At 46.0% G+C, this 24,782-nt stretch overlaps 4 protein-coding genes across 5 annotated transcripts in view; 1 reads left to right on the top strand and 3 right to left on the bottom strand.

The window, feature by feature from the left end:
- LOC118497666 (carcinoembryonic antigen-related cell adhesion molecule 21-like) overlaps window positions 1–24,782 on the bottom strand; it is an 834,765-nt gene that overhangs the window by 689,649 nt on the left and 120,334 nt on the right. The window lies entirely within an intron of this gene.
- LOC118497667 (carcinoembryonic antigen-related cell adhesion molecule 1-like) overlaps window positions 1–24,782 on the bottom strand; it is a 746,496-nt gene that overhangs the window by 684,454 nt on the left and 37,260 nt on the right. The window lies entirely within an intron of this gene.
- DMRTC2 (DMRT like family C2) lies at window positions 7,204–12,096 on the bottom strand. Its single transcript, XM_028530380.2, has 8 exons — window positions 11,873–12,096; window positions 11,636–11,790; window positions 11,273–11,349; window positions 10,816–10,996; window positions 10,555–10,681; window positions 8,839–8,899; window positions 8,509–8,683; window positions 7,204–7,557 (listed from the first exon to the last, which is right to left on the bottom strand). Exons 1-8 carry the CDS (start codon window positions 12,094–12,096, stop codon window positions 7,445–7,447), a joined length of 1,113 nt encoding a protein of 370 aa, XP_028386181.1. The 3' UTR covers window positions 7,204–7,444.
- LYPD4 (LY6/PLAUR domain containing 4) lies at window positions 17,380–19,153 on the top strand. Of its 2 annotated transcripts, XM_028530386.2 has the most exons (4): window positions 17,380–17,557; window positions 17,721–17,864; window positions 18,317–18,640; window positions 18,903–19,153. In XM_028530386.2, the coding sequence occupies exons 1-4, from the start codon at window positions 17,491–17,493 to the stop codon at window positions 19,103–19,105; spliced, it is 738 nt and encodes a 245-aa protein (XP_028386187.1). In that variant the 5' UTR covers window positions 17,380–17,490; the 3' UTR covers window positions 19,106–19,153. The 2 variants fall into 2 exon arrangements, with proteins under 2 accessions (XP_028386187.1, XP_028386188.1); XM_028530387.2 differs by lacking the exon at window positions 17,721–17,864 and having other exon boundaries at window positions 17,380–17,615; window positions 18,324–18,640.

Here is a 24,782-nt window from a genome sequence, read left to right on the forward strand (position 1 = left end):
CGTTGATCAAAGTAGCGGAGGACACTGTGATGGCGGAAGTTATGGAGAACTTCGGTAGGCAGAAAAACCTAGTTATTTCCGTTGTCTCCAGGGGTGACGACCTCCCCTTTTCTGAGTGGAAGTGGCTTTACTGGCCGGAAGTGGGGATAGTGAGGGCGGAACTATGATGGGGAACCTAAAGGAAGTGGTAGAAACAAGTATATTCACCACCTTTCCGGTTTCGACCACTAGTACTCGCGAGAGCAGCCGACGGAAGCCCCACCTTTCTTAGGGCGGAAATTGCTTCACTTAAGCCCAGGGTGGAGGCAGGGAGGAGATAAGGGCAGGGACCAACAGGCGGAGGCGGGACCTTGAGAGAAGTTGGTTCAGCTCCGCCTTCTAGTGTCTGAATCTGTCCGCTTAGTCCTTACCCTTACTTGCTTGTTTATATTTATCTGCCTTACTGACCTGTGCAGCTTTAGGCTGTCCATTTCCCCTGTCCAGTCTTAAGTCTCTCCATTAACAAGTGAAAGAATTTAAATGCAAACCCCGAGATCCCAATTGATTGTCTCTTTTAAGTGACTGCTTCTGTACACGGTGCATCATGTACGAATTCTAGCAACATTTTGTGTGTGTGTGTGTGCGCGCGCGCCAGCACAGTAAACATTATGTAGCATTATTCCATTCACACTCGAGTTTAATCCTTATACAGTTCAAGAACAAGAAAGACACACCAATGGTCTGATGAAACTTAGCTTGTTGCAAAAGTGGAAACATTTAAATGTGTGTAGCTGTTTTTTTATGTTTAGAAGACTGAGAGTTTAAACCATCAGAGCGAATAGTAACTTTTTCCACAGTGAGATACTGTGTATGCACAATGCCTTAATTATTAAGCCAATATCTTATACCAATATCGGTTATAATTAAAACCAACTGTCTTGGTTGGTTTAGGCAGCTGTAACAAAATAGCCCAGTCTGGGTGGCTTATGAACAACAGGAATTTGTTTTTCACAGTTCTGGAGGCTCAGAAGTCTGAAATCAAGGTGCCAGCAGATGTGGTGTCTAGTGAGGACCTGATCCCTTGTTCACAGACAACCATTTTTTTTGCATGTGGTCATGGCAGAATGGGGGGAAGTCAGCTTTCTGAGGCCTCCTTTATGAGGGTACTAGGAGGACTCCACCCTCTGAGGAGGAGTCCTCCTCCTTAATCACCCTAGTCACCTCCCAAAGGCACCACCTCCAAATACCACTACATTGGGGATTAGGTTTCAACATACTAATTTGGGGGGGGGGCATAAACATTCAGTTTGTAACACCAACCATGCTTCTAGCATGATGATAGCATGTATTTGAATTAGGGCCTTTACACTGTAGAATGTTGTCGAAACCTATTTTGCATTGTTTATAAAGCTTGAGGATAGTTTTAGTATCTCAGATTTCTCCTCCAGAATCAACACATGTGTTGAATTTGTATTTGTATCCATGTGTAACTATAAATGTCCATACACTAGAGTATTTTTGTTTTTATTTGCTTATACTTGGGTATTTATATTCAATTTTTATACATTTCTGACGTACATTTTCTAATATCAATGCTGAATCATTTAACCTTAATTCCCTTGAATCAATTCACTAAACATTTCTTTAAAAAGAAAAAAAAAAGAGCTCTTCAGAAGAACTGTGTAGTGCCTCATCAAAGGAAGATACAGGGTTAATATAGGATTTTGGGAAAGGTGAAGCTTAGGTAAAATTTATATTAAATAGTTTTCTGATGGACCCAAGGCAAAACAGATTTTATGCAGTTGAGTCAACATTATACCTAGGTTGAGAAGAAGACACAGGGTCCTGTTTCCTTGGAAATTACAAGGTTAAGATAAATGTGCAATGTTCTCTTCAAAGCCCCCTTTGAAACTGTGCATCTGGGTTATAAGTTGTGACAGCGTCTGTGTGTCAAAGTGACATAGACCCTCCAGGCAAAAGTGAGATGCCCCATTCTCACAATTGTTGTGATTTCAAGAAGCAAACTTTCTGACAGTCTATGATTTTAGATAACACGATTTCTCAGCACTGTGTCCTTGGTGTGATTTTGTGTAGGTGTTAGTTTTTACAGGTTCATAATCTTAACAACTTTGTGAGGTTGTTACAGACCAGGCAACCAGGCTTAGAGAGTCAAGTCATTTGTCTAAGGGCAAGGCTAGAGCCTGATCTGGGATTGAATCTACAACTGATGACTGTTCTCTCTCCTTCAGTGACTCTATCAACAGAGACTTTAAAAATGGTTTGAGGCTGTGGTACATCCCGACAATGGGATACTATTCAGTACTAAAAAAAAAAAAAGGAGATATTAGGCCATAAAAAGACATGAAGGAAGCTTAGATACATATTATTGAGTGACAGAAGCCAATTTAAAAAAAATTGATGAGAGAGAGAGAGAGAGAGAGAGAGAGAAAGAGGAGAGAGAGATAAGTTTGTTGTTCCACTTATTTATACATTCATTGATTGATTCTTGTATGTGCCCTGACCAGGGATTGAACCCACAACCTTGGTGTATCAGGATGACACTCTAACCAACTGAGCTACTTAACCAGAATGACTGAAGACAATCTTAAAAGTATATTGTATGATTCCAACTATATGACATTCTGAAAGAAAGCTAAACTATGAAAACAGAAAAAGATCAGTGGTTGCTAAGAATGGAGGCGGAGGAGGGAGGAATGAATAGGTGGAGCACAGAAAACTTTGGGACAGTGGAACAACTCTGCATGTGATACTATAATGATGCATACATGTCATTATACTCATACATGTGTCCAAACTCATAAAATGGACAACACCAAGAGTGAACCCTAATGTAAACCGTGGACTTTGGGTGATAATGATGTCAATGTAGATTTATCAGTTGGAACAAATGTACTCCTCTGGTGTGGACTGTTGTTAACTGGGGAGGCTGTGCATGTGTGGGGCAGGGGATATAGGAAATTGCTGTACTGTCCTCTCACTTTTACTGTGAAACAAAAACTGCTCTAAAGATTAAACTATTTAGAAAATGGTTCGAGGGCAAGAAGCTGTTCATGTTGTGATGAAGGAGAGGAGTGGCATAGGAGTGTACTAACGATGCAGGAAAAACCCTATTCCTAAAGAATCAGACAGAACATGTATTCTTAAGTCATTTATTCTGAGCCCCCAGAGAGGAAATGGATGCAGATCCTGCCGTGTGTGAGCACTTATTCTTGGATAGGGAGATAGAGTTGGACAGAGACAGGCACAGTTCAAGGTGATTAGGCCTGTGGGAAAACAGGCAAGGGCTCCTAAGGAGTGTAGAGAACTCTCCCCGAGGGGCTTATTGGAGATACTAAGTTGGGTGAAAAGGATGAATCCTGCTTTTGGGAAGAGCTCAGGGTCTATGCAGGGCATGTCTATGCAAACATGCTGGGGGCTGCAAACCCAGCTACACAATAGGACAAGGGGTGCAAAATAAGGACTATGTGGACTAGGCAATTGGCATCTGAGTAGAAACAGGATGGAGATGGCTGTTGTGATGTCAGTTCTGCACTGAACTAGGAGAGCGATCAGGACTAGACCAGCTTCACAAAGGGCTGAAGTAAAAGGAGCATGGATTCCCAAAGGACAAAATGTGAAATGAGTTCCTGACGTAAAACCTGGGTGCTGTGAGGTAGAAGTCTTGTTTGGAGAGACAGGGGCAGGGATGGTACTCCAACTTTAGGATCTCGTTGGTTATTTTTGCGGAATGTCAGGATGGTGTATGGAGGAAGCTTAGAAGAGATATGCCCTATTGGATGAACCAGAACACCTTTCCTTACCCTATGATGGGAAATGGAAAAGAGGTGGAAAATATGAAACAGTGCTCACAGTCCATTGGCTGTAATCTCTAAGGGCTGGCCAGAGGCCAGGAGCCCACTGGCCTGCAGGTGAAGCCTCTGTAGCCAAAGGGGCAGGGACATAAAAGCATGAGCAATTCTTAAATCTGCCCTTTTCTCCCAAGCTGGCCTATGCCCACTCTCTCAGGCATTAATGGGGAAGCCCTAACAATTTGATAGACACATAGGTTTATGTGGGATGCCTGGTCCCATGGAGCTCTCCCAGCCACTGTGGATGAGAATAAGTCATCCTAGACACAAACTGTTGTTCTGGCGGGAAAGGGGGTGGCAATTCCCTCTGATGGAGAATGCCCTGAGCCCTTCTCCGAAACAGCTTTTATTAGAATTGGAATGTGTAGAGGAATACAGCATACATGCATAGCTTATCAATCAGTGTCCAAAAGGCTATAGCCATAAAAAACTGATATTATCTATAAATGACAATTGAAGAAGCACAAAGATTGTCTCAGGTCAGGGTCTGTGAGACATGCTGGCGCCGGGTGGTTGTAAAGACATATTTCATGAAGCAAGGAGTTCACTCCCTTGCTTTGAACTTAAATGTCTGGCTTATATCAACAGGGCTATACAAAGCAAAGCAAGCCTCAAAGGATATAATGTATTTATCAGGCCCGATTTCCCATGGGAACCCTCAGGGAACCCTCACTGTTAGCGTCAGGTAGTGCCTGCCACCTTCATTCCTGGCTTTCCAGGTGAGACTTACTGGCCTCATTCAGGGCCTGCTCGTGTGGGGCTACAGTCTCTGACCACACAGAGTGGTCCCAAACAGGCCTAGGCAGGGCATGAAAAGCCTGGCCAAGTCTGGCAGTAATGGGAGGTGGGATGCAGGGAAGGACCTGCCCCTAGCTCCTCCCCCCTGTCTCCATCACTCTCTTTTTGTTCCTTTCCAATGTCATCCTTTTATTTGTTTATCTTTAGAGAGTGTGGAAGGGGGGAGTAGGAGATGGAGAGAAACATCAGTGTGTGATTGCCTCTCATGAACCCCCTATGGGGACCTGGCCCACAACCCAGGCATGTGCCCTGACTAGGAATTGAACCAGTGACCCTTTGGTTTGCAAGCTGGCACTCAATCCACTGAGCCATACCAGCCAGGGCTCTAATGTCATCCTTCAACCCCAAATTATACTTTCTCTTTTACTCCTCCCAGTTGTGAGAGCTTGGTGTACCGGGGACCTTTGGTCAGGCCTGAGTAGCAGGGTCTTAGCTGGGTTGCAAGTTGCAATTCTTCCCTCCTCTGTGATTATGTGGACTTGGTCACTGGAGAGCATGGCACAGCAAGGCTTAGGTGGGTCTATTAAGGGGCAGTCCTATATCTAGGTTATAGTAAGGGGAGGGAAGGAAGCTGTGAGGTGAAGATTCCCATTTTGATCATCTCTAAGTGTTGCAGATTTGTTACTCTCTAATTTGTTAGGGAGTAGTCCACCTTTCCAAGGCCCCAAACAAGGGAGAACAATTTATAATTGGATGCCATTACCATCAATCATCTTGAATAAAAGAGAGGTGTAGGTAACATCAGGAAAAAAAATCAGTGATCAGGCACATCCCTTGACCTTTCTGTTTGTCTTTTCTAAGGGCAGGCATGGGGAGGAGGGTCTCCAGGACTAAATATCTTCGGAATAGCTCAACAAGTTTTCATATATTTGGAATGGTTCAAGGAGAAGGACTTGACAGCAGACAACCAAGAAACAAATGTAGGTAAGGTCTTAATATTGCTTAATGATATATTGAGTAGAAAAATAAAAAACTTTTTGAAAAAACTTTGGGACTCATGTCTGTCTCCTGGAGACCTGAATCTTTCACTTTATGTTTTATAAAAATTACCTACTAATTGATTTCAGGCCTGGCAAGAAGAAGGAAACGTCTTCCAATATCTGCTTAGACATTTTCTGTAAAATACTTGGGCAACTCACTTTACCTCTCTAAGCTTGTTCCTTCATTTGTGAAATGGGAGTAATCATGCATAGTGATTTGCATGGGTATATGTGAACCACATACAGTGTGTAATCAGTAAAGGGTAATGATTGCCTCTAACCTTTTAGAGGTCCTTCAAAACTTAGACACATGAACCTCCCTAGTTCAGGACAACCCTTAATAATGACTAATTTGATTCTTCCTGTCCTTCTTGGCCTCAGCTTTCCCTTTGAAAAATGTTGAAATAGCATTAACTTGTCATTCATTGGTTAAAGCTTGCCTGAAGACATGTTTTGTTTGGCTCAAAAAAGATTTAAGGAGAAAACTGAGTCAACATTTGAAAATTAAGATGTTTTACATAGAAATCTAGTTTTCCAGATCCTATTGAAAAGTCAGATGTGGCAATACTGAGCATGCATTCCTGCCTGGCAATAATCTGCTAGGGTCAAAAGGAGGCTGTCCTATTAGGTAATACATGTCTTCTCAGTTTTGTAGGGCTCCCCTGGCCTTCTTTCCTCACTTATATGATCTGGTTGGCCCTGTAGGCACTTCAGTTTGTAGCCCTCTGAACATCTGGAAACTGTCTATGCCTGACACGGAGCAGGCACTTTATTGAATCAGTAAATCTCCCACTGTGCCCTCTGTACCACTCCTCCTTGTCTGACCGTAAGAAATCCATGTTTGGCTCTGGCTGGTGTAGCTCAGTGGATTGAGCACAGGGCTGCAAACCAAGGGGTTGCTGGTTCAATTCCCAGTCAGGGCACCTGTCTGGGTTGTGGGCCAGGTCCCCAGTAGGGGGCATACAAGAGGCAACCAAATATTGATATTTCTCTCCCTGTCTTTCTCCTTCCTTTCCCCTCTTGCTAAAAATAAATAAAATCTAGCCCCGACTGGCATAGCTCAGTGGATTGAGCGTGGGCTGCGAACCAAAGTGTTGCAGTTCAATTCCCAGTCAGGGTACATGCCTGGGTTGCAGGCCATGACCCCCAGCAACCACACATTGATGTTTTTCTCTCTCTCTTTCTCCCTCCCTTCCCTCTCTAAAAATAAATAAATAAAGCCTTTAAAAAATGAATAAGATCTAAAAAAAAAGAAATCCATATTTGTATTTATCTGTGGTAATTACTGAATAACCAATTTTCACTTTGAAAAGTGAAATGAATAAGTCCTTTTTGTCCATCAGGACAGGCTAGGTTAGGCTGTGGTAACTAGCAATCCCCAAATCTCAGTGGCTTAATACAACAAAGCTTTATTTCTTCCTTACTCATACAAATTTAGACACAAAATGAAAATAATCTCCCATGCATGGAGACAGATGTAAGTGCACAGGTATGTACAGAACCACATGTCAAATAAATATCCTGAAATATGAATTCACGCAAAAACCTACTTAGAAGTTTAAATTGCACAACTCATTCTTTGTTGGGATATTAAAAAGGTCCCAAGACCCAAGGGGGTTAGAGACTATCCATCGTGGGCCAAGGAAATGTGTATGCTACAAAAAGAACCAAAAGCTAACAAAGCACCTGAAGGCTTGAAAAAAGCCTTCAGCTTGTAGTACATTAAATTTCATGCATAAATTCATAAACAAAATACCAAATATGCAGTGCCTGCAGGTTGTTGCACCCTGCCCCACTGAGGCCCCCACCTTTTGGCTTCTAGCTTAGGAGGGAGATGGAACCCAGATGCCCAATATGCAGAGCCACAGAGGGGCCTGGGCTGGGTCGGAGAGAGGGGCCAACAGGCTGGAATCCTCTTCCTCCAGTAGGACCTATAGGCAGGAAGAAAGGAGGCAGGATCAGGTCACATCCATTTCTTATCCCAGCAACCCCCTCTGTTTACCCTGTCCAATCCAGGCCTTGTACTTGCTCACCTGGATTACAGCAAGCTTTTCCTCCCCACAGATTTTCCTCACTCCAGTCTTGCCTCCTCTAATCCCTCCATTATATTAACCATACCTGTCTTTCTAAAGCTCAGGTCCTCTGACTATGCCCCTGCCTAGCTCAGAAACATTCTCTGGCTCCCCTTCATGCACAGTTGCTTGTCTACACTCCTAAGACTGGCATGCAGACCTCCATGACCAGAAAAGCCTTTCCAGCTTATTTCCTCCTGTTCTATCCTCCAGGATGGTTCCTCCAGAACAGTTTCTTCACCTACACACCATGCCCAACCCACCATTTTTGGACAGGAGAATTCTCAGCCTTCCCTTTCTGTCCCCATAGGAGTTTCTCATTCCTCAAGGTTCCTGTAGTTCTCCCTGGAGTTGTCACTGAGCTCTGTGAAGGCATCCAGTTTCTCCAAGTAGAATGGAAGCTGCTCAAAGGTAGTTACCAGATCTCCTTTCAAGCCAAACCCTTGTTTCTTCTTCAGCTCCTCTCCAGACTTCAGCAGGTAGCTTGTGTCCAGAGAAAGCCTTGGCCTAGAGCCAGGAGACCAGGCTCTGCTGCTGTCTTGCTTTGAGTCCTTAAGCAAGTCCTTGCCTCTCCCAGGGCTTCACTTTCCTTGCCATCAGGGCACTGGACATTTGCTTTTGAGCACAAAAGTGATCCACTGAATAACTTTCAATTGCAATCCCAAAAGCTAAGTTGAGAAGTTTGGGGCCTGGTTCTGAGCACATTCACACTGCTGACCTCCTGATAACCTTGGCTAGTCCCTGCATACTCCAGTACCTCCATTTCCCAACCACCCCTACCCCATCCTCTCTTTTCAGGGAACAGTTTACCTGGTGGGCCACAGGGATGGAGCAGTGAGATCCAAGCAGAGCTGGGAGGGACTGAAGGGGTCAGGCGGGGAGCCTGGGATGAATCTTTCAGCCCCACAAGAGCCTCAGCTGCTTCCTGCTGTAGCTGCTGCTCTGAGGGGACAGAGGTCCAGGCCAGGCGAGAGGCTCTGGAGGTCTGCAAAGGAAAGAGAGAGAAGCAGACTGGGAACCCCCACTTCTACCCACCCTCCAAGTGCTTCCTCAGCCCCCAGTTACTTAACTGTCCCCTACTCCTCCCTCCCCAAGGTCAACCTCCTCCCAGGGTCCTGGATCCCACTGTTCTCCCAGGACCTGTGGTGGTAGCAGAAGAGGGTCTGGGGTGCCACAGGGCTGAAGTATCAAAGTTGAGCATCTAAAAACAAGGAGAGAAGATGCCAGGAACATTAAACACATGGGCAGAGATGTCCACATGGAAAGAAGAAAGCATTCTGTTATATCACCATGTACTGTATAACAATGTTTAGGTGAATGATGAACCACATATATATATACAACCTTGGGCTCGTAAGATTATAATGGGGCAGAAAAATTCCTATTGCCTCCTGATGTTGTAGCCATTGTAACCTCATAGTGCAATGCATTATGTGGTGATGCTGGTGTAAACAAACCTGCTGTGCTGACGGTCACGTGAAAGTATACAATTATGTATAGTACATAATACTTGATAGTGGTAACAAACCACTATGTTACTGTTTTATGTATTTACTATACTGTACTTTTTAGAGTGTACTTTTCTACTCATAAAACAAAGCTTGTTGTAAAACTGTATGCTTGTGTTAGCAGCCTCATACATCTGGTGTTTACCCTGACTCCTGATAGCATCACTTTCTCTTGGGCTTGATTTAATCAAATTTTGTTCAATAAATTTAGTACAACCTAAATGTGCAGTCTTTGTGAAGTCTATAGTAGTGCACAGTAATGTCCTAGGCCTTCACATTCACTCACCACTCACTGACTGACTCATCAGAGCAACCTCCAATCCACAAGCTCCATTCATGGTAAGTGTCCTATACAGGTGTAATGTTTTTTTAAAGCTTTTCTACCATGTTTTTTTACTGTGCCTTTTCTATGTTTGGACATACAAATATTCACTGCTGTGTTACAACTGCCTACAGTATTCAGTACAGTAACATGATGTACAGGTTTGCAGCCTAGTAGCAATTGCCTGTACCACACAGCCTCAGTGTGTAGTAGGCTGTACCATCTAGGTTGTGCAAAGGCATTCTACGATGTCCACACAACGACGAAATTACCCAGAACATATCCCTGTCATTAAGTGGGTCATGACTGTATTGTAACCTGGGAATCTGAGTGACTACTGGGTCATTAGACTTTGTGGTCTTGGGTAAGTCCCTTCCCCTCTGTTAGCCTGCTTTATTTTCTCTAAAATGACAATGCCTGCCAGCTGTTTTCTCCCGAGGTTACCGTGAGGATTATGGGAATCACTGGTATCAACTTTTAGAAAACTGACAAAACATCTAGAGGAAACAGGATGACTGTTCCTGTCCTACCAGAGTCTTGTTTCCCTTCCCCTAGTTCCCTAATCCTCAAGGAATTTGAGGAGCAGCTTGCCCCACCTTTAGGAAGCTTTCTCCAATGGCCTCTGACACTCTCATCACCCCCCCCCCCCCCCCCCCGCCCCCGCCTCACCACACTACGAGTTTCAACAGGCAATTCGATCTCATCTTGTCTGTTTAGGGGATTTTAATAGCTACTATTTGTTCAAGGCCAGGGCCTGTGCTAGGTGTATTAGTTATTGTTATTGCTAAATCTTATGACAACCCGAGAAGTAAGTAATAATGTCTCTGATTGACTGGTAGAAAAATAGGCTCAGAGTGGTAAAAATAAAAATATTTGTACAAAGGTTCACAGCCAGGCAATAGCAGAGCTAGGAGATATCTGCTTCACCTACTAGGCTGAGACCTTTTCTTCTTCCTCATCATTTACTGCAATATCGAGCACAGGGTTAGGCACATGGTAAACACATTATCTTCTCTCCCTACTCACGTTCGGGGCAGGACAGAGGGCCCTTCAGATTCTTCAGAAAGGGGAGCCGTCAGTATTGGGTGAGATCCTGGGCAGGTTGGGAGGGGCCCATAAGTGGGCAGCCAGAGGGAGGTGACAGGGTCAAAGCCTAAGGAAGAAAATGCAGAGTATATGAGGGTCAGAAGTCATGGCTTCTGTCCTTCCTCTTCCTACCCTGTATTCTCTTCTTCTTTTTCTGAAAGTGGTACACAGGCATTTGAATTCCTGTGGAATTTATCTTACCAGGAAAGGGATGCAGAGGGACAGCAGGTTTTTGGCATAGCAAGCAGCACACCACTGGGGGTGGCATGGGAAGGCCTGGAGGCAGCCAGTGTCCGTGGGTCCAAGCACCTGGGGGCACTGGAGTGCAGGGCAAAGGCAAGGCTTCTGGGGGATGGCTGAGCATCAGAGGCCCCTGGGAATTCTCCTGCAAGAGCAGAGGATACAGGTTGGATTCAGATACAAGGCTGGAGAAAGAATGGGTATATATATTCTAGGATGTGGGTAGGACCCCCAAATTTCAGAGCTTGGAGGGCTGGAATATCCCACCCTCTCATTTTGCCCATGGAGAGAAGAGATTTGCCGAGATGATGTAGCAAGTCAGGCTTGGACCTGGAACCCACATGTCAAGGGCAGAGAGGAAGGGGCCTCGGCAGGGCTAGGAGAGGAGCGACTCCCTCAGGGCCTGGGTTCTCCTTACCTTCCCAGGGGGTGTCAGGGCCAGTGGGAGTGCCCCACGGAGGGTCTGAGGCTGGGGCGCTAAGTTCTCCTTTCCCGCTGTGAGGGACCAGGGAGAGCTTTGGTGAGCCCTTTCTCCAGACCCGCATCCCTCTCCAACTGAAAACTGAGTTCTCACCTTCCTATGGTCCCTTTTCTACTCACAAATCTCAATGCATTCTCCCAACACTTGATCACATTTTAAAGGTGGGGAGGCTGAGGCCCAGAGAATAAAAGCACCTTGCCCAAGGTCACACGCCAATTCGATGGCATGTCTTGGACTCTTTTCTCTACTCATGCTTTCTCCATCCGAATCCCTGACCCATCTCTGCGCAGAGACACTCACGGAAGACCCCTGGTCGCCTGGCTCCCTTCTTGATGCGGCTGTGAGCTTTGGGAGAAGCCATGTCCCTCATCAGTCTGTGAGCCAGGTGCCTCTTTAGCTGTGACTCCTGTTGCCTACGCAAGGCCACCTGGGCAGCCATGACCCTTCGGCGCTCCCTAAAAGGGGGGTCGTGAGTCAGAAGTCAGCCACCCTTGAGGTGGAAGCCATTATCCTCCCTTTCCTGCATCGCATACTCACAAGATGAGGATGCATTTGTGACACTCGCAAGCCTGAAAGAGGCAGAGGCGCTTGTGGCCCTTGAGGTGGGCGGTGACGCCGTGGTTGCGGCAGCGGGCGCAAGTGGGAGAGCGACCGACAGCTCTCTTCGGGATAAGCTCGGTGCCCTGGGGGACTCTGGTCGCGCCCCCTGGGGCAGAGTCTGAGGGGCAGCGGTGGACGGCAAGCATTTCCTCACGTTCCATGGATCTGGGGCAGGAGCGGAGCGTCAGGTGGCCATGCGAGCCCTCTCCTGACCAGCCCTGCTGCCCTGGGAGGCCACACCTGCAGTGTCCTTCTTGCCGCCCACTCTGGGCTCCGCTGTCACCCTCGCTTCTCCCTTCCTCACCCACTACCTTCCTCACGCACTCTCCTTCCCAAGAACGCTTGCTTCTCCTCTTTCCTTTCTTACCTATTCTTTCAATCCAAGCCTTATTCTCTTCTGCTCCTCCCTAGGCACAAATACCAGTTTTAGGCATACACACTCTCACGCCCCCCTGCAAGGACTCCTACCTCCCCTTTCCACAATCACCCTGGCCCAACAGTTTTTTTCTGGCATCCTCTTCAACAAGGATCATCCTTCCTTCTTGCATTTATCCAATTCCCACAAATATTTCATGCTCTCCCCTTCCAACTCATAGCCTCACGTATGCCCTGCAATTCAATTTCCCCTTCGCAACCCCTTTGATTAGATCACTCTCTTGCACCCACAGGAACGCCATTATTCTCACGGATTCCTTGCCTCTCTTCCGATAATTATTTTCATCCGCTCAACAAATGCATTTGGAGCCCCTGCCACGTGCCAGGCCCTCATCTAGCTCTCTCTTCCCTGGAGGAATCTCGCTCTCGCACCCAACACGGCCCCCAAACTCTGATGCAAACCCGCGTGTCGTGGCGCCCCACAGCCTGTGCCATTGCCCATGCTCAACAATGGATGTCAGGTCCATCCCACCTCCCGCAGTGCACCCCTTCAAGCAGCTGCAACTAGATGCACCCCGTTGTCACCGCTGTCCCTCCAGAGCTAGACTGTGGCCCATTCCAGGGTCCCAGGAAGGAGGCCGGCACGGAGCGTGCTTCAGAGCCCATGGTGTGGGGGAGGGGAGGCGAGGCGATGGGATGCGGGGTGGGGGGAGGGTGGTCCTGTGCAAGAAAGGAGGAGGTGGAACAGGGAGGGGCGGGGTCGTGTTCGCGTCCTAGGCCCGCGGTTACCACAGCCTCGAGCTGAGTCTGACTCAGTCAGGAGGAGGCGACAGGCCACGGTGAGGAAGAGGCCTAAGGAACGGCTGTGCTCGCGCTGGCTTTCCTGCCCCTTCTCAGAAGGACCAATGAGCTTCAAGAGCCGTGTCTTGCCGCCCAGGCAAGCAACCAATGAGCTTCAAGATCCTTCACTGAGGGCTCACCCCTTACCTCCAGGCCGCTTCTGCACGCAGGGAGCTAGTAGGCCAGCCAATGGCGCCTCGAGTTGAGTCTTCTGCCGCATTGCCCTCTCCCTGTGGTTTGCCATTCCAGATTGTTCTTCCCCTTCTGGTGTAGGTGGCCAATGGGGCATCGACTGTAACTTCCAGAATGAGGCTGGCCCTGCCCCCAGGCACAGCCAGCGCAGCTGCACGCAGGGGGCGTTGACCTGAACCCGGCTGCGCAGGCGTGGTCTCGCCCTCTGGCCTGCACTGGGTTGCCGCTCTCCTGGTTCTCTTGGCCTCCACTCTGTGGCTCCGCTTCGCTACAGATGCCCGAGTTTTCTCTTACTTCTCTCCCGGTGCTCGAGTGCCCCACCCTGTGATTTCTCAGTTTCGTCGTCTCTTCTTATCTGCGTTGGAGCTGATTTTCCTAATCTGGTTTTCCGTTCTCTCCTAGTCTCTCTGCCCGTCCATCGTGCTGACTCCTGGACTACCTTTCTCCCCGTGTCTGCTTCTGTGACAGCCTGGCCCCCTTCCCCACTTTCTTCGCTTCCCTAACCGTGTCTCTAGTGTTTTGTCTTGTCAGCCCCTTTCCACCCTTTGTGCGCATCTTCCTCCCAGATTTCACCCACCTCTCGGTACTCCGTAATTGGTTGCTTTCTCTGTGTATCTCTCTTTGACCCATCTCACGTTTTCCTTCCCAGTCCTCTCTCTGTTGTCCCCTTTGTGTTCTGCCCTGTCTCCCTTTCTCCCTCTCACCCTCAGAGAGGGTCTCCCCTTCCCCTTGAGACCCCATCTTTGTGGCCCTTCTTCATTTTCCTGAAGCTGTGGATGCGCCCTCTACTGGTCTTCCCCTGAACCCCTGCGTGGCTCCATTCCACCCGTTTGCTCCTCCTCTGTACAGTTTCTCTTCCATAAGGGTAGCATCCCCTCCAACCCCCACTCGATCTGTTTTCCCTTTAGGATTTCATTCCAGTTTTTTGTGGTTGTGTCCCGCTTGTGTTCGGGTTGTTGGCTCCTTTTGTTTTGCATTCCAGGCTGGTGTGTGCTGTCTTCTCTGATTGGCTCACTCTCTTTGTGCGATCCTTTGTCAGTCTTCATTTCTTCATTTCTAGTCCCTGTTCAGCTGGTCTTAGTCCTTGTGTTTGCCAAAGATTTCTGGGATACAGGCCGTGTGTGTTAGGCATTCTGGACAGAAAACGGTAGCTGTGGGTAACCGTACCCAGACTGCTGTGCAGGGGAGCTGTACTAGACACAGTTGGAAAGGTTGCTTGGGGCCACTCTGGGGGCGGTTGGGTGGGAGGCTTGAATGCCAGCTGAAGAGGTTGACCTTGATTCTTTTCTAAAAGTTTTATTTATTGATTTATTTTTTAAAAGATTTTATTTATTTATTGTTAGAGAGGGAAGGGGGGGGGAGAAATATCAATGTGTGGTTGCTTGGGGTCATGGCCTGCAACCCAGGCATGTACCTTGACTGGGAATCGAACCTGCGACACTTTGGTTCACAGCCCGCGCTCAATCCACTGAGCTATGCCAGTCAGGGCCTATTGATTTATTTTTTAAAGATTTATTTTATCCTCATTCAAGAGAGGGTGTGTGTGTGTGGGTGGGGGAGAGAGAGAGAGAGAGATAAATATTGATTGGTCGCCTCCCTCATGACTGGGGATCAAACCTGCAACCTAGGCATGTGTCCTGACCCGGAATCTAATCTTTCTGTGTATGGGAGGACACTCCAACCAACTGAGCCACACTGGCCAGGGCTACCTTGATTTTTTAGATAGAGGGGAGAAAGAGAGAGGTGGGGGGAGGGAGGGAAGAAAGGAGAGAAAGGGAAAGAGAAAGAAAAGGAAGGGAAAGGAAAATAAACCATTTATGGAGAGCTTAGCACTTGTCTGGTATTTATGTTAATTTATTTTTTTCAACAATGACCCTATGAGATGCATTATTAATCTACTTTATAAATGTGTTCATCAGTTGCACGAGGTTGCACAGCTAGTAAGTGAAGGTGAAGATTTCAACCTTGGTCTACCTTTGAGTCCAAAGTCTGTGAACTTCGTACCACCCACGTTGTGTTAGTTATTTCCAGTAGTTCCCATTCCCCACTCTCATTCCCTAACCCTTCCATATATACACTCCCTTTAGGTGGCTAATGCATATCTTTTGGTTTGTGCATGTTCTTGCCAGATGTGTTGCATTTTATGTGCATGAGGTTTTGATTCATGCAAGTGATGCTGTGTTCTTTACTATTTAAAATAATTAGTACTGTGCTTTTACCATCCATTCATGTACATGTTATGTGTACATCTAATTTGTTTCTTCTAACTGCTGCATGATATTCCATGGTGTGCATGCCCCGTGCACTGAGTGTTCACTAGGTCTTAGGGAGGGATGCCCTCATTGCCTTCAACTTTCTGTCACCACAATAATGCTGTATCGTCATATGTGTTCCATTGTAGGTGAAGGTGGATATCTGTTATGTGTACCCAAGATATACCAGAAATGGGTATTTGTAAACCTAATTTAACTACTTATTGCCAGAGTCCTGAGACACTGATCAGAACTCTCCTCTCCTCCTCAGGATCCAGAAGGGAGCCCTATTCCACTCCTCCCTCAACCAATCAAGAGCAGCCACACACAAAGGACTCTATATCCCCACATTTCTGCCAGCACTCCTCCATTTCTTGCTTTCTGATCCTTTGCCAGTCTGATGGATGTACAGTTTGATAGATTCCATTTCTCTCATTATTGTTTAATCTGAGTGTCTCCACATTTGTTAGCCTTTTGGTTTGCTCATCTGAGAATTGTTTCTTGATATGCTTGGCCTACTGCAGAGTTACTTGCTCATTCTCATTGATTTGAGACATTGCATATACTCTTCTATGCCAATTCTGGCACTTTGTATTATTTTGGAAATGTATCTACTTCATCTGGGTTTTCAAATTTATAAATGTAAAGTTGTTAGTGATACTTTTATTATTTTTAAAACACTTGATGTCTGTTACTTCCTACTTTTCATTCTGCATTTTTTGCATGTACTCTTTTTTTCTTAATTGAAATTACCTTATTAATTTGTCAAAGAACAAATATTAATTTTCTGCAATGATTTGTTGTTTTTTATTTTATTAATTTTTTTTACCATCATCTTTATTTCTATCTTTTTTTGGGAGGGGGGATACAGTGGTGCTTTGTTGCTTGTTATGTAACTTCTTGAGTTAATTCATAAACATATTTAACGCTTGTTGCTTCTTGATAAAGGTACTTAAAGTATAAATTACTTCTAAATACTGTTTTAGATTTGTCCAAAATTTTGTTCAGTTTAAAAACTTTTGATTTTAGGATTATTGCCAGCTCACAGGAAGTTGCAAAAATGATAGAGTCCCTTAAACCCTTCCTCCCTCTTCCCCATAGGGACATCTTATATGACTGTAATATTTAAGCAGGACATTGACATTGGTACAATGCACTTAACTAAACTACAGACTTTAATTCAGTATTCACCAGATTTTACATGCACTTGTGTATGTGTTTGTGTGACATGTAGTATGTTCAATATTATCCAGTTTTAACTACTTAAAAAAATCCTCACTAGGGTATGTTTGTTGACTTTAGAGAGGAAGGGAGAGGGTGAGAGAAACATTCATGTGAGAGAGAAACATTGATTGGTTGCCTCCCATACACATCCTGACTGGGAATCAAACCCACAACCTTTTGGTATGTAGGACGATGCTCCAACGAACTGAACCACCTAGCCAGTTTGAAACACTTATAAATTTCCTTTTAGAACCAAGGATTATTTATTATTTATTAACTGACATATTAACATCAGTTAACTTCCACACACACATTTGTTTTTCTGATCTCATTGTCTCTGGAGAGTAGTGATCCCTTGAATAGGCCAGTATCCTCTGTCAGCATCCTAATGGGAAGGACCTAAGCAGGAGAATGAGAGTCGTGATTTGAGAATCTAATGTGGGGGGGTCCAGGATATGTTGAAGGGGAGACTATGGAGATTAGAAGCCCTGGGTCACTCAAGGTCTCTGGGAGCCTGTGTCATGGAAAATGATCATCAACTTTCTGCTTTAGAAACAGTGACCCAGAGGCAGGTGGACAGAGAATCCAGGGGCTGACAAGAAGCAAGCTTGAGATCTAGGCTGAAATTGGTTCTGGACTGACCTCTAGCACCCAGAACCCTGACACAGGACCATGGGACCTCAGCATTTGAAACCTGTGCAGCTGCTGTGCCTCCTAGGGGCCATCTCCACTTTGCCTTGTATGTCCTGTGGTGCTGGATGCTTTGGGACCCCCAAGGGAGGGGGCTGGATATCTGTGTTGCTCAACGGACAGGATCTTGGGGGCTGAGCACTCGGTTGGCAGTTCAGGGATGGTATGGGTATGGTGAGGGACAAATAACTGGAAGATAATTTTCTGTTTAGGGGCTGGGGCTCTTTTGTGCTATGAAGCGACATCCTCACTCTTCAGAGCTGTTAATTTCCACAACTGGAGATGGCTTCTTTTGAGGAGCATGGTGTGTAAGCTGAAGGAGGGCTGCGAGGAGACGCTGGTGCTCATCGAGACAAGTGAAGGGAAGTGACTTTGATATATTTTTTTTTTTTTTGCTTGTTCTTCTGACACCTAGCTCCATCCCTGGCACCCAGGGACTCTGAACTCAAGTTCTAGATATTTATCCTATTATATTTTGGGAAATACTGTCAAGACACTGGCAGGAGAGGGACAGCATCCAGCTGGTTGTGGTGTGGGCTGGATAAGAGGTGGGAAGATCCCAGGGGGGAGTGAGGCAATCTGGGAGTGAAGAAAAGGTGGGACACGAGGAGAGAGGAGCAGAGGGGAGAGGAGTGAGGAAAAACAGATGGAGACCCCAATATCTGAGCCCTGTGGAGCTGCTGTGAGTGGACAGTGGGGGAGAGGCAAAGTTAGTAATGGGGCAGAGTGAGCAGGGTGGAGGGTGGGAGGGTGGATTATGGGTGTGGCCAACAGCACTGATCAGAGCTCTCTAATCTCTGCTCCTCAGGGACCAGAAGGGGAGTTGTGGGTTTTAAAGGCTGCAGCCCAGCCCCATCTTACCCCCAGCGAGTCTCCTACCTCGTTTCACCGCCTGGATTGTCCATTGCCTCCTATAGCCGAGTCTGCCGGTCATATCTCTGCAATAATCTCACCAGCTTGGATCCTTTTGTGAAACTCAAGAACACTCATAAGCCTACAGCATTTTCTTCCCTTAGTTGCCCAACCTGTGTGGGCGAGCACTCTAAGGACTGTCTCCCAAATTTTGTCACCTCTGATTCTTGTCCCGACACTGCCTCTAAGTGTTACAGTTCCACCTTAAAATTTCAGGCAGGTGAGAGGAGAAAAACTTTATTAAATGCCTACTCTATGCCAGGTGCTGTCTGATACCTTCCCATCTCTGAGGGAGGCTGGTGGGATCTGCAGAGGGGTTAGGGTTGTAGGCACCAGGCACATGAGTTCCAAGGTGGAGGGTGCCTGGTGCCTAAGTTTTTGGTGGGAGAGCAGGTGTTCTGGTTTGTGAGGGGTGTCTGGGAGGAGGGGTGGGACAATTGAGTCTTGAAAGTGTCCCTGACTCCTCCCTCTCTTCCTTACAGGGTTTCTTAATACCACCTTCCTCCTCATGGGCTGTGCTCGTGAACAACACAAGATTTTAGCAGATTTTCACCATATTGGGACCATCAGGGTGACTGAGGCTCTCAACATCTTAGAGAAGGCCAAGATTGCTGGTGCAGAGCCCTCCAGTCGGGGTCCTGCTTGGGGCATCCTCGCAGGCCTCCTGCTTGCCTTTAGGGACTGACGATGTAGTGGACCGGCAAACATCCAGACCCTTTCACATAATCGAATAAAGTCAGAGTTGCCTTTCTGCTCTGTCCTGTGGTCCATGAAGGTTATGGAGGCATGGAGGGTGGGAGGAGGACAATCACATGTCCGGGGAGGTGGAGGGGAGGGGCAGGCAGTGGGCAGTGTTAGTGTGAAGTGAGCAAAAGCAGGGACTGGGGGGAGGAGGAGTATCGCTGGCAAAGTGACAGTGTCATGCTCAGCAATGAGGAGGAGCCCAAGTACTCCTTTTTCCCTCCCACTCTCTCTGGGGACCCCAGCGCTAGCCTGGGTTCAGCCACTGACTTAGAAATCCTGGCCAGATCTCTCCCCTTTTGGGGGCCTCAGTTTCCTCCCCTGTAAAATAGAGCACCTTGTGAATTATAGCTGTTTCTCATCAGGTTTAAAAATATGATTTAAAAATATGATTACTTATTTGTGTCTGTTACTGTGCTAGTATTAGGATCTCATTTAGATCCTTTCAAGATCGAGGGTGGGAGGTGGGGAATGGGTGGGGCAGGGAGGAGTGGTGAGGGGAAAATGGAGACAACCGTACAACAACAATAAAAAATAGAAAAAAAAGGGCATAAAACATTATATCCTCTCAAGATCTCAGTGAGATATAGCTTTTATCCCTATCTTGCCAGGAAGAAACTTGTTCTTGGGGGTTAAATTATTTGCCCAGAGTAGAATCCCTTTTGCCTCCCCTGCAGATCTCTCTCCCTGCTGAGGAAATTTTGAGAAATTTGGAGTCCTGAGCTGCTTTCCTCTGTTCAGTAGTTGTTTCTTTGTGTAAGTTGGCAAATTCAGAGGAAAGAGGAAGTACCACTGCTTCTCGTGGTTCATTTCTACCAAAACCCAAACTTCAGGTTCTAAGTTCCTGAGAGAGGAGGACAGTGTAACTCCTTTTTGGCCATAAGGGGGCAGCAGATACATTCATCTTGCAATTTGACGCCTTCAAGGTAGGGATGTGTGGGCCGGTTGTCATGGGGAATATGAAAGGAAGAGTCTCTGCACTTTATATGTATAAACTCAGTTTAATTCTTTCCACTGTCTTATGAAGTAGGAAAGGAGACACTAAGGGTTCTTTTACTACAGGTTAAATATTTTCTGTGCATTACCTCATTCTTTTTTACCACAATTAAATAGATGTGGTCACTTCTGTATTTCCACTTTACAAATGAAGAAACAGGCTTAACTACCTGAGGCCTCAGAGCCCACCTTTGTTAACAGATTGGGCAACTGAGATCTGAAGCACAGGTGCGTGCAGTTGACCTCAGAAGAGGGACTGGCTTGAAAACTTCGATTACCCTGGACAGGTTTTGGAAGGGTGGTTGGGAAGCCAACGAAGGTCATGGTAAGTGGACTAGGTCTGAGTGGAGACCGGAAGCCTGTGGCAAGAGGCTGTTAGGTCACAGAGGGACAGTTTTTGGGGCAAGTTTTATCAGTGAGCTTCGCTCATCCTGTACTCGTTACAAGTAGGAGTGCTAGTAGATAATTTTAAAGGACTGAGCTGAGGCTTTGTTGGGCCATGGTATATTTCATTTAATCCTACTAGGCAAGGTGCTGAGGACATCAATAACCGTCAAAAGGAATTGGAAAGTCAAAGGCGGTGGTATCCTTAGGTGTCCCAAATGGGTAACCCCAATCATAATACCAGAGAATGGACAAATTTACTATGTACAAAAGATATATGGAACAAAAATATTGGATATGGAGTGTGACTTAATGAACCCCACAAACTTATCATTTCACCTAAGAAATAGGATATCAGACATGGAGGGGTTCTGATCAAGATGGCAGAGTAGGTCAACACTGTGCTTGCCTCCTTCCAAATCCATATCAAAATTACAACTACATTATAGAACAATCAGCCTGGAGGACCACCTGAAGCCTAGCTGAAAAGAAGTCCTATAAGTAAGGATATAAAGAAGCCATGTTGAGATTGGTAGAAGGTGGAGGGAGACACAAAATATGCTGGCTCCATACTCATGTGTGGTGGTCAAGAATTGGGAGGGGCATTTCAGCTGCAGAGGTCCCTCCCTGAAGAGTTGAGGGGTCTGAGCTCCACCCTGGGCTCCCCAACCCAGTGCTGCAGAGAGGAGCCCCATAGCATCTGGCTGTGAAAATCAGCAGGGATTCTGTCTGTCTGGGTGAGATGGAGGGCTGCTGGAAACTCAGGCATCCTCTTAAAGAGCTTGTGCACAGGGTCATGCATGAAGGGTCAGTGGCTGGGTGTGGGAGGCGCCAGAGAAATATAGGGAGAAACTGAGTTCTGTGGCTTCAGGGCAAGGGCTGGAGGGACAACTGCCACTGCCCTTGTGTTGAGCCCTTCCACCACACAGCAAGCAAGTGGGTGCCATCTTTCCCGTGGCCAAATCTGAATCTGCATTAACCTGATGAACTCTGCTTGTTTCACTCTGGTGATTCCCTGAGATGTTGCCCTACCCAAGTTGCACACTGCCAGAGGCTCTTTTGGCAATAGGCATCTGGCCTTGGCCATGCTGCAGTCTTTCTTTAAAAAGTCTCAGAAAACCCTGGCTGGTGGCTCAGTTAGTTGGAGTTTCATCCCCTGCACCAAAAGGCTCAGGTTCTATTCCCAGTCAGGGCACATATCTAGGTTGTGGGTTTGATCCCCAGTCAGGACACAATGCTTATGGGAGGCAACCGATCAATATTTCTCTTTCATGTTGGTGTTCCTTTCTCTTTTTTTTCTCTCCCTGTCTCTCTATCTAAAATCAGTTAAGAAAAACGTCCTCAGGTGAGGATTAAAAAAAAAGTCACAGAGGCCCACAGGCCCCAGGTGGGTGGCAGCTGACCTTGGTGTACACTGTGACTTTTGCTGAGTGACCCCAGGCTCAGCACTGGTGCCGTATCTAAATCTACATTAACTTGGTGAAGACCACTTGCTCCACCCTGGTGACTCCCTGAGACTCTGCCTCACCCAATTTGCATAACTGCCTGATCCTTTTTCAGCAGCTGAGTCTTATGGGGCAGGTGGAGGCAGGCCTTGGGTGCCCTATGCCTTTTCCTGAGCTGCTGCAGACCCAGTACTGCTGGCAGTTGCCCTCAAACCACAATGTGGCCTCTCTCATGCTCCTCCAGGCTCAGCTTAGGCAGCTGCCAACTGCTGACCACTTTGTAGTTCCTACCAGGTATCTTGGGCCAGTCAAAGACAGCTGCTAACCTTGGCTTGCAGTAGAGTACCTCCTTAAAGGCCCCAAAATTGACACACCCAGTGGCCAGCTTCAGACCACAAGCAGCACACCTAAAAGCTACTCTCTGTAGGCACCAGAGCCTGCAGGGGCAAATCCTACTTCAGGGAGTCAGCCCCCACACAGCAATTTATATGTGGTAGTCATGGATAATCCCCACAGCCAGTCAACCTGAAGGTCAGTCCCACCGTCTGATGGGCCAACAGCAGTCAAGGCTTAATTACAATAGGCAGGCACACACAACACACACAAGTGATACTCTGGAACACTCCTTTTAGGTGATTAAGGAGGTTGCCACTGGGCCCCACTGGTCACCTACTACATAAGGAAATCCTGTCAAGACTGAGAGAGCTTAGCTGGTATGGCTCTGTGAATTGAACACCAGCCTATGCACTGAAAGGTTGCTGGTTCGATTCCCAGTCAGGGCACCTGCCAGTTGGGAAGGGGGCATGTGAAAGGCAGTGATTGATGTTTCTCTCACACATCAATGTTTCTTTCTCTCTTCCTTCCCTTTTCTCTAAAAATAAATAGAGAAAATCTTAAAAAAAAAAGACTGGGAGATATAGCAGATCTACCTAATACATAGAAACAAACACAGAGAGGCAGTCAAAATTAGGTGACAAAAAACATGTCTCAAATGAAGAAAACAGGAGGACTCTCCAGAAAAAGAGCTAAACAAAATGGAGGCAAGCAAGCTACCATATACAGAGTTCAAAATAATGGTTATAGGGATGCTTAGTCAGAAACAAAGAATACAATATCTGAAATGGAGGGTATGCTAGAAGGAATCCACAGTAGATTAGATGAAACAGGACTGACTCAGTGGTTTGGAAGACAAGATAGCAGAAAACACCCACTTGAACACAAAAACAAAAATAAAATAAAAAGAAATAATGATTGACAACTCCCTCAACCTGGCAAAGGAAATAGACATTCAAGTCCTTGAAGCACAGGGAGTCCCAAACAAGATGAATCCAAAGAGGCCCACACGTAGTTAAAAGACACATCATAGTTAAAAGGCCAAAACTTAAAGACAAAAAGAGGATCTTAAAAGCAGGAAGAAAAGGCAGACTGTCAGCTGACTTCTAAACAGAAACTTTGTAGGCCAGGAGGAATTGGTAGGAAATATTCAAAGTGATCAAAAGCAACACCAAGTCAAAAGAACCTATGCACCCCAATGTTCATAGCAGCACAATTTACAATAGCCAAGTGCTGGAAGCAGCCTAGGTGTCCATCAGTGAATGAGTGAATCAAAAATCTGTGGTACATTTACACAATGAAATTATACACAGCAGAAAGAAGGAGCTGCTACACTTTGTGACAGCATGGATGGAACTGGAGAGCATTATGCTAAGTGAAATAAGCCAGGTGGTGAAAGACAGATACTATATGATCTCACTTGTAAGTGGAACCTAATTAACAAAACAAACAAGCAAGCAAAATATAACTGGAGACATTGAAATTAAGAATAAACTGACAGTAAGCAGATGGGAGGGGAGAAGGAAATAACGTGCGAAAGAAGGGAAAGGGTCTTAAATGAACACGTATAAAGGACCCACAGACAAAGCCAAAGGGGGGTAGGATTGAGGGTGGGAGGTGGGGGTGGGTAGGGCAGGAGAAAGTGGTGGTGGGAAAATGGAGACAACTGTGTTCGAACATCAATAATAAAAAACATAAAAATTAAAAAAATGGAAAATGTTATTTCATACAAATAGAAAAAAAGCTGGGGTAGCAATAATCATATCAGACAAATAGACTTTAAAACAAAGGCTATAATAAGAGATGAAGGACATTTCATAATGATAAAGGGATCAATCCAAAAAGAGAATGTAACCCTTGTTAACATTTATGCCCCTAACATAGGAGCACCTAAATGTATAAAGTAAATTTTGATGCACATAAAGGGAGAGATCAGCAGTAATATAGTCATAGTAGAGGACTTGACACCCCATTGACATCAATGGATAGATCTTCCAGATGGAAAATCAACAAGGAAACAGCAGCCTTATATGATACACAAGACCAGATGAACTGAATTGATATTTTTAGAGCATTTCACCCCACAGAAGCAGAACATAACATTCTTTTCAAGTGCACATGGAATATTTTCCAGGGTAGGCCACAGAAAAAGTCTCAGTAGATTTAAGAAGATTGAAATCATATCAAGCATCTTCTACAACCACAAGAGTATGAACTAGAAACAAATTACAAGATGAAAACTGAAAAACATGCAAACACATTGAGGCAAATAACATGCTTCTGAACAGCAAAGAGGTTAACAATGAGATCAAAGAAGAAATTAAAAGATACCTTGAAGCCCTGGCTGGCGTAGCTCAGTGGATTGAGCGTGGGCTGGGAACCAAAGTGTCCCAGGTTCGATTCCCAGCCAGGGTACATTCCTGGGTTGCAGGCCATAACCCCCAGCAACTGCACATTGATGTT

Source organism: Phyllostomus discolor, chromosome 12, assembly GCF_004126475.2.
Source record: "Phyllostomus discolor isolate MPI-MPIP mPhyDis1 chromosome 12, mPhyDis1.pri.v3, whole genome shotgun sequence".
Lineage (NCBI taxonomy): Eukaryota > Metazoa > Chordata > Mammalia > Chiroptera > Phyllostomidae > Phyllostomus > Phyllostomus discolor.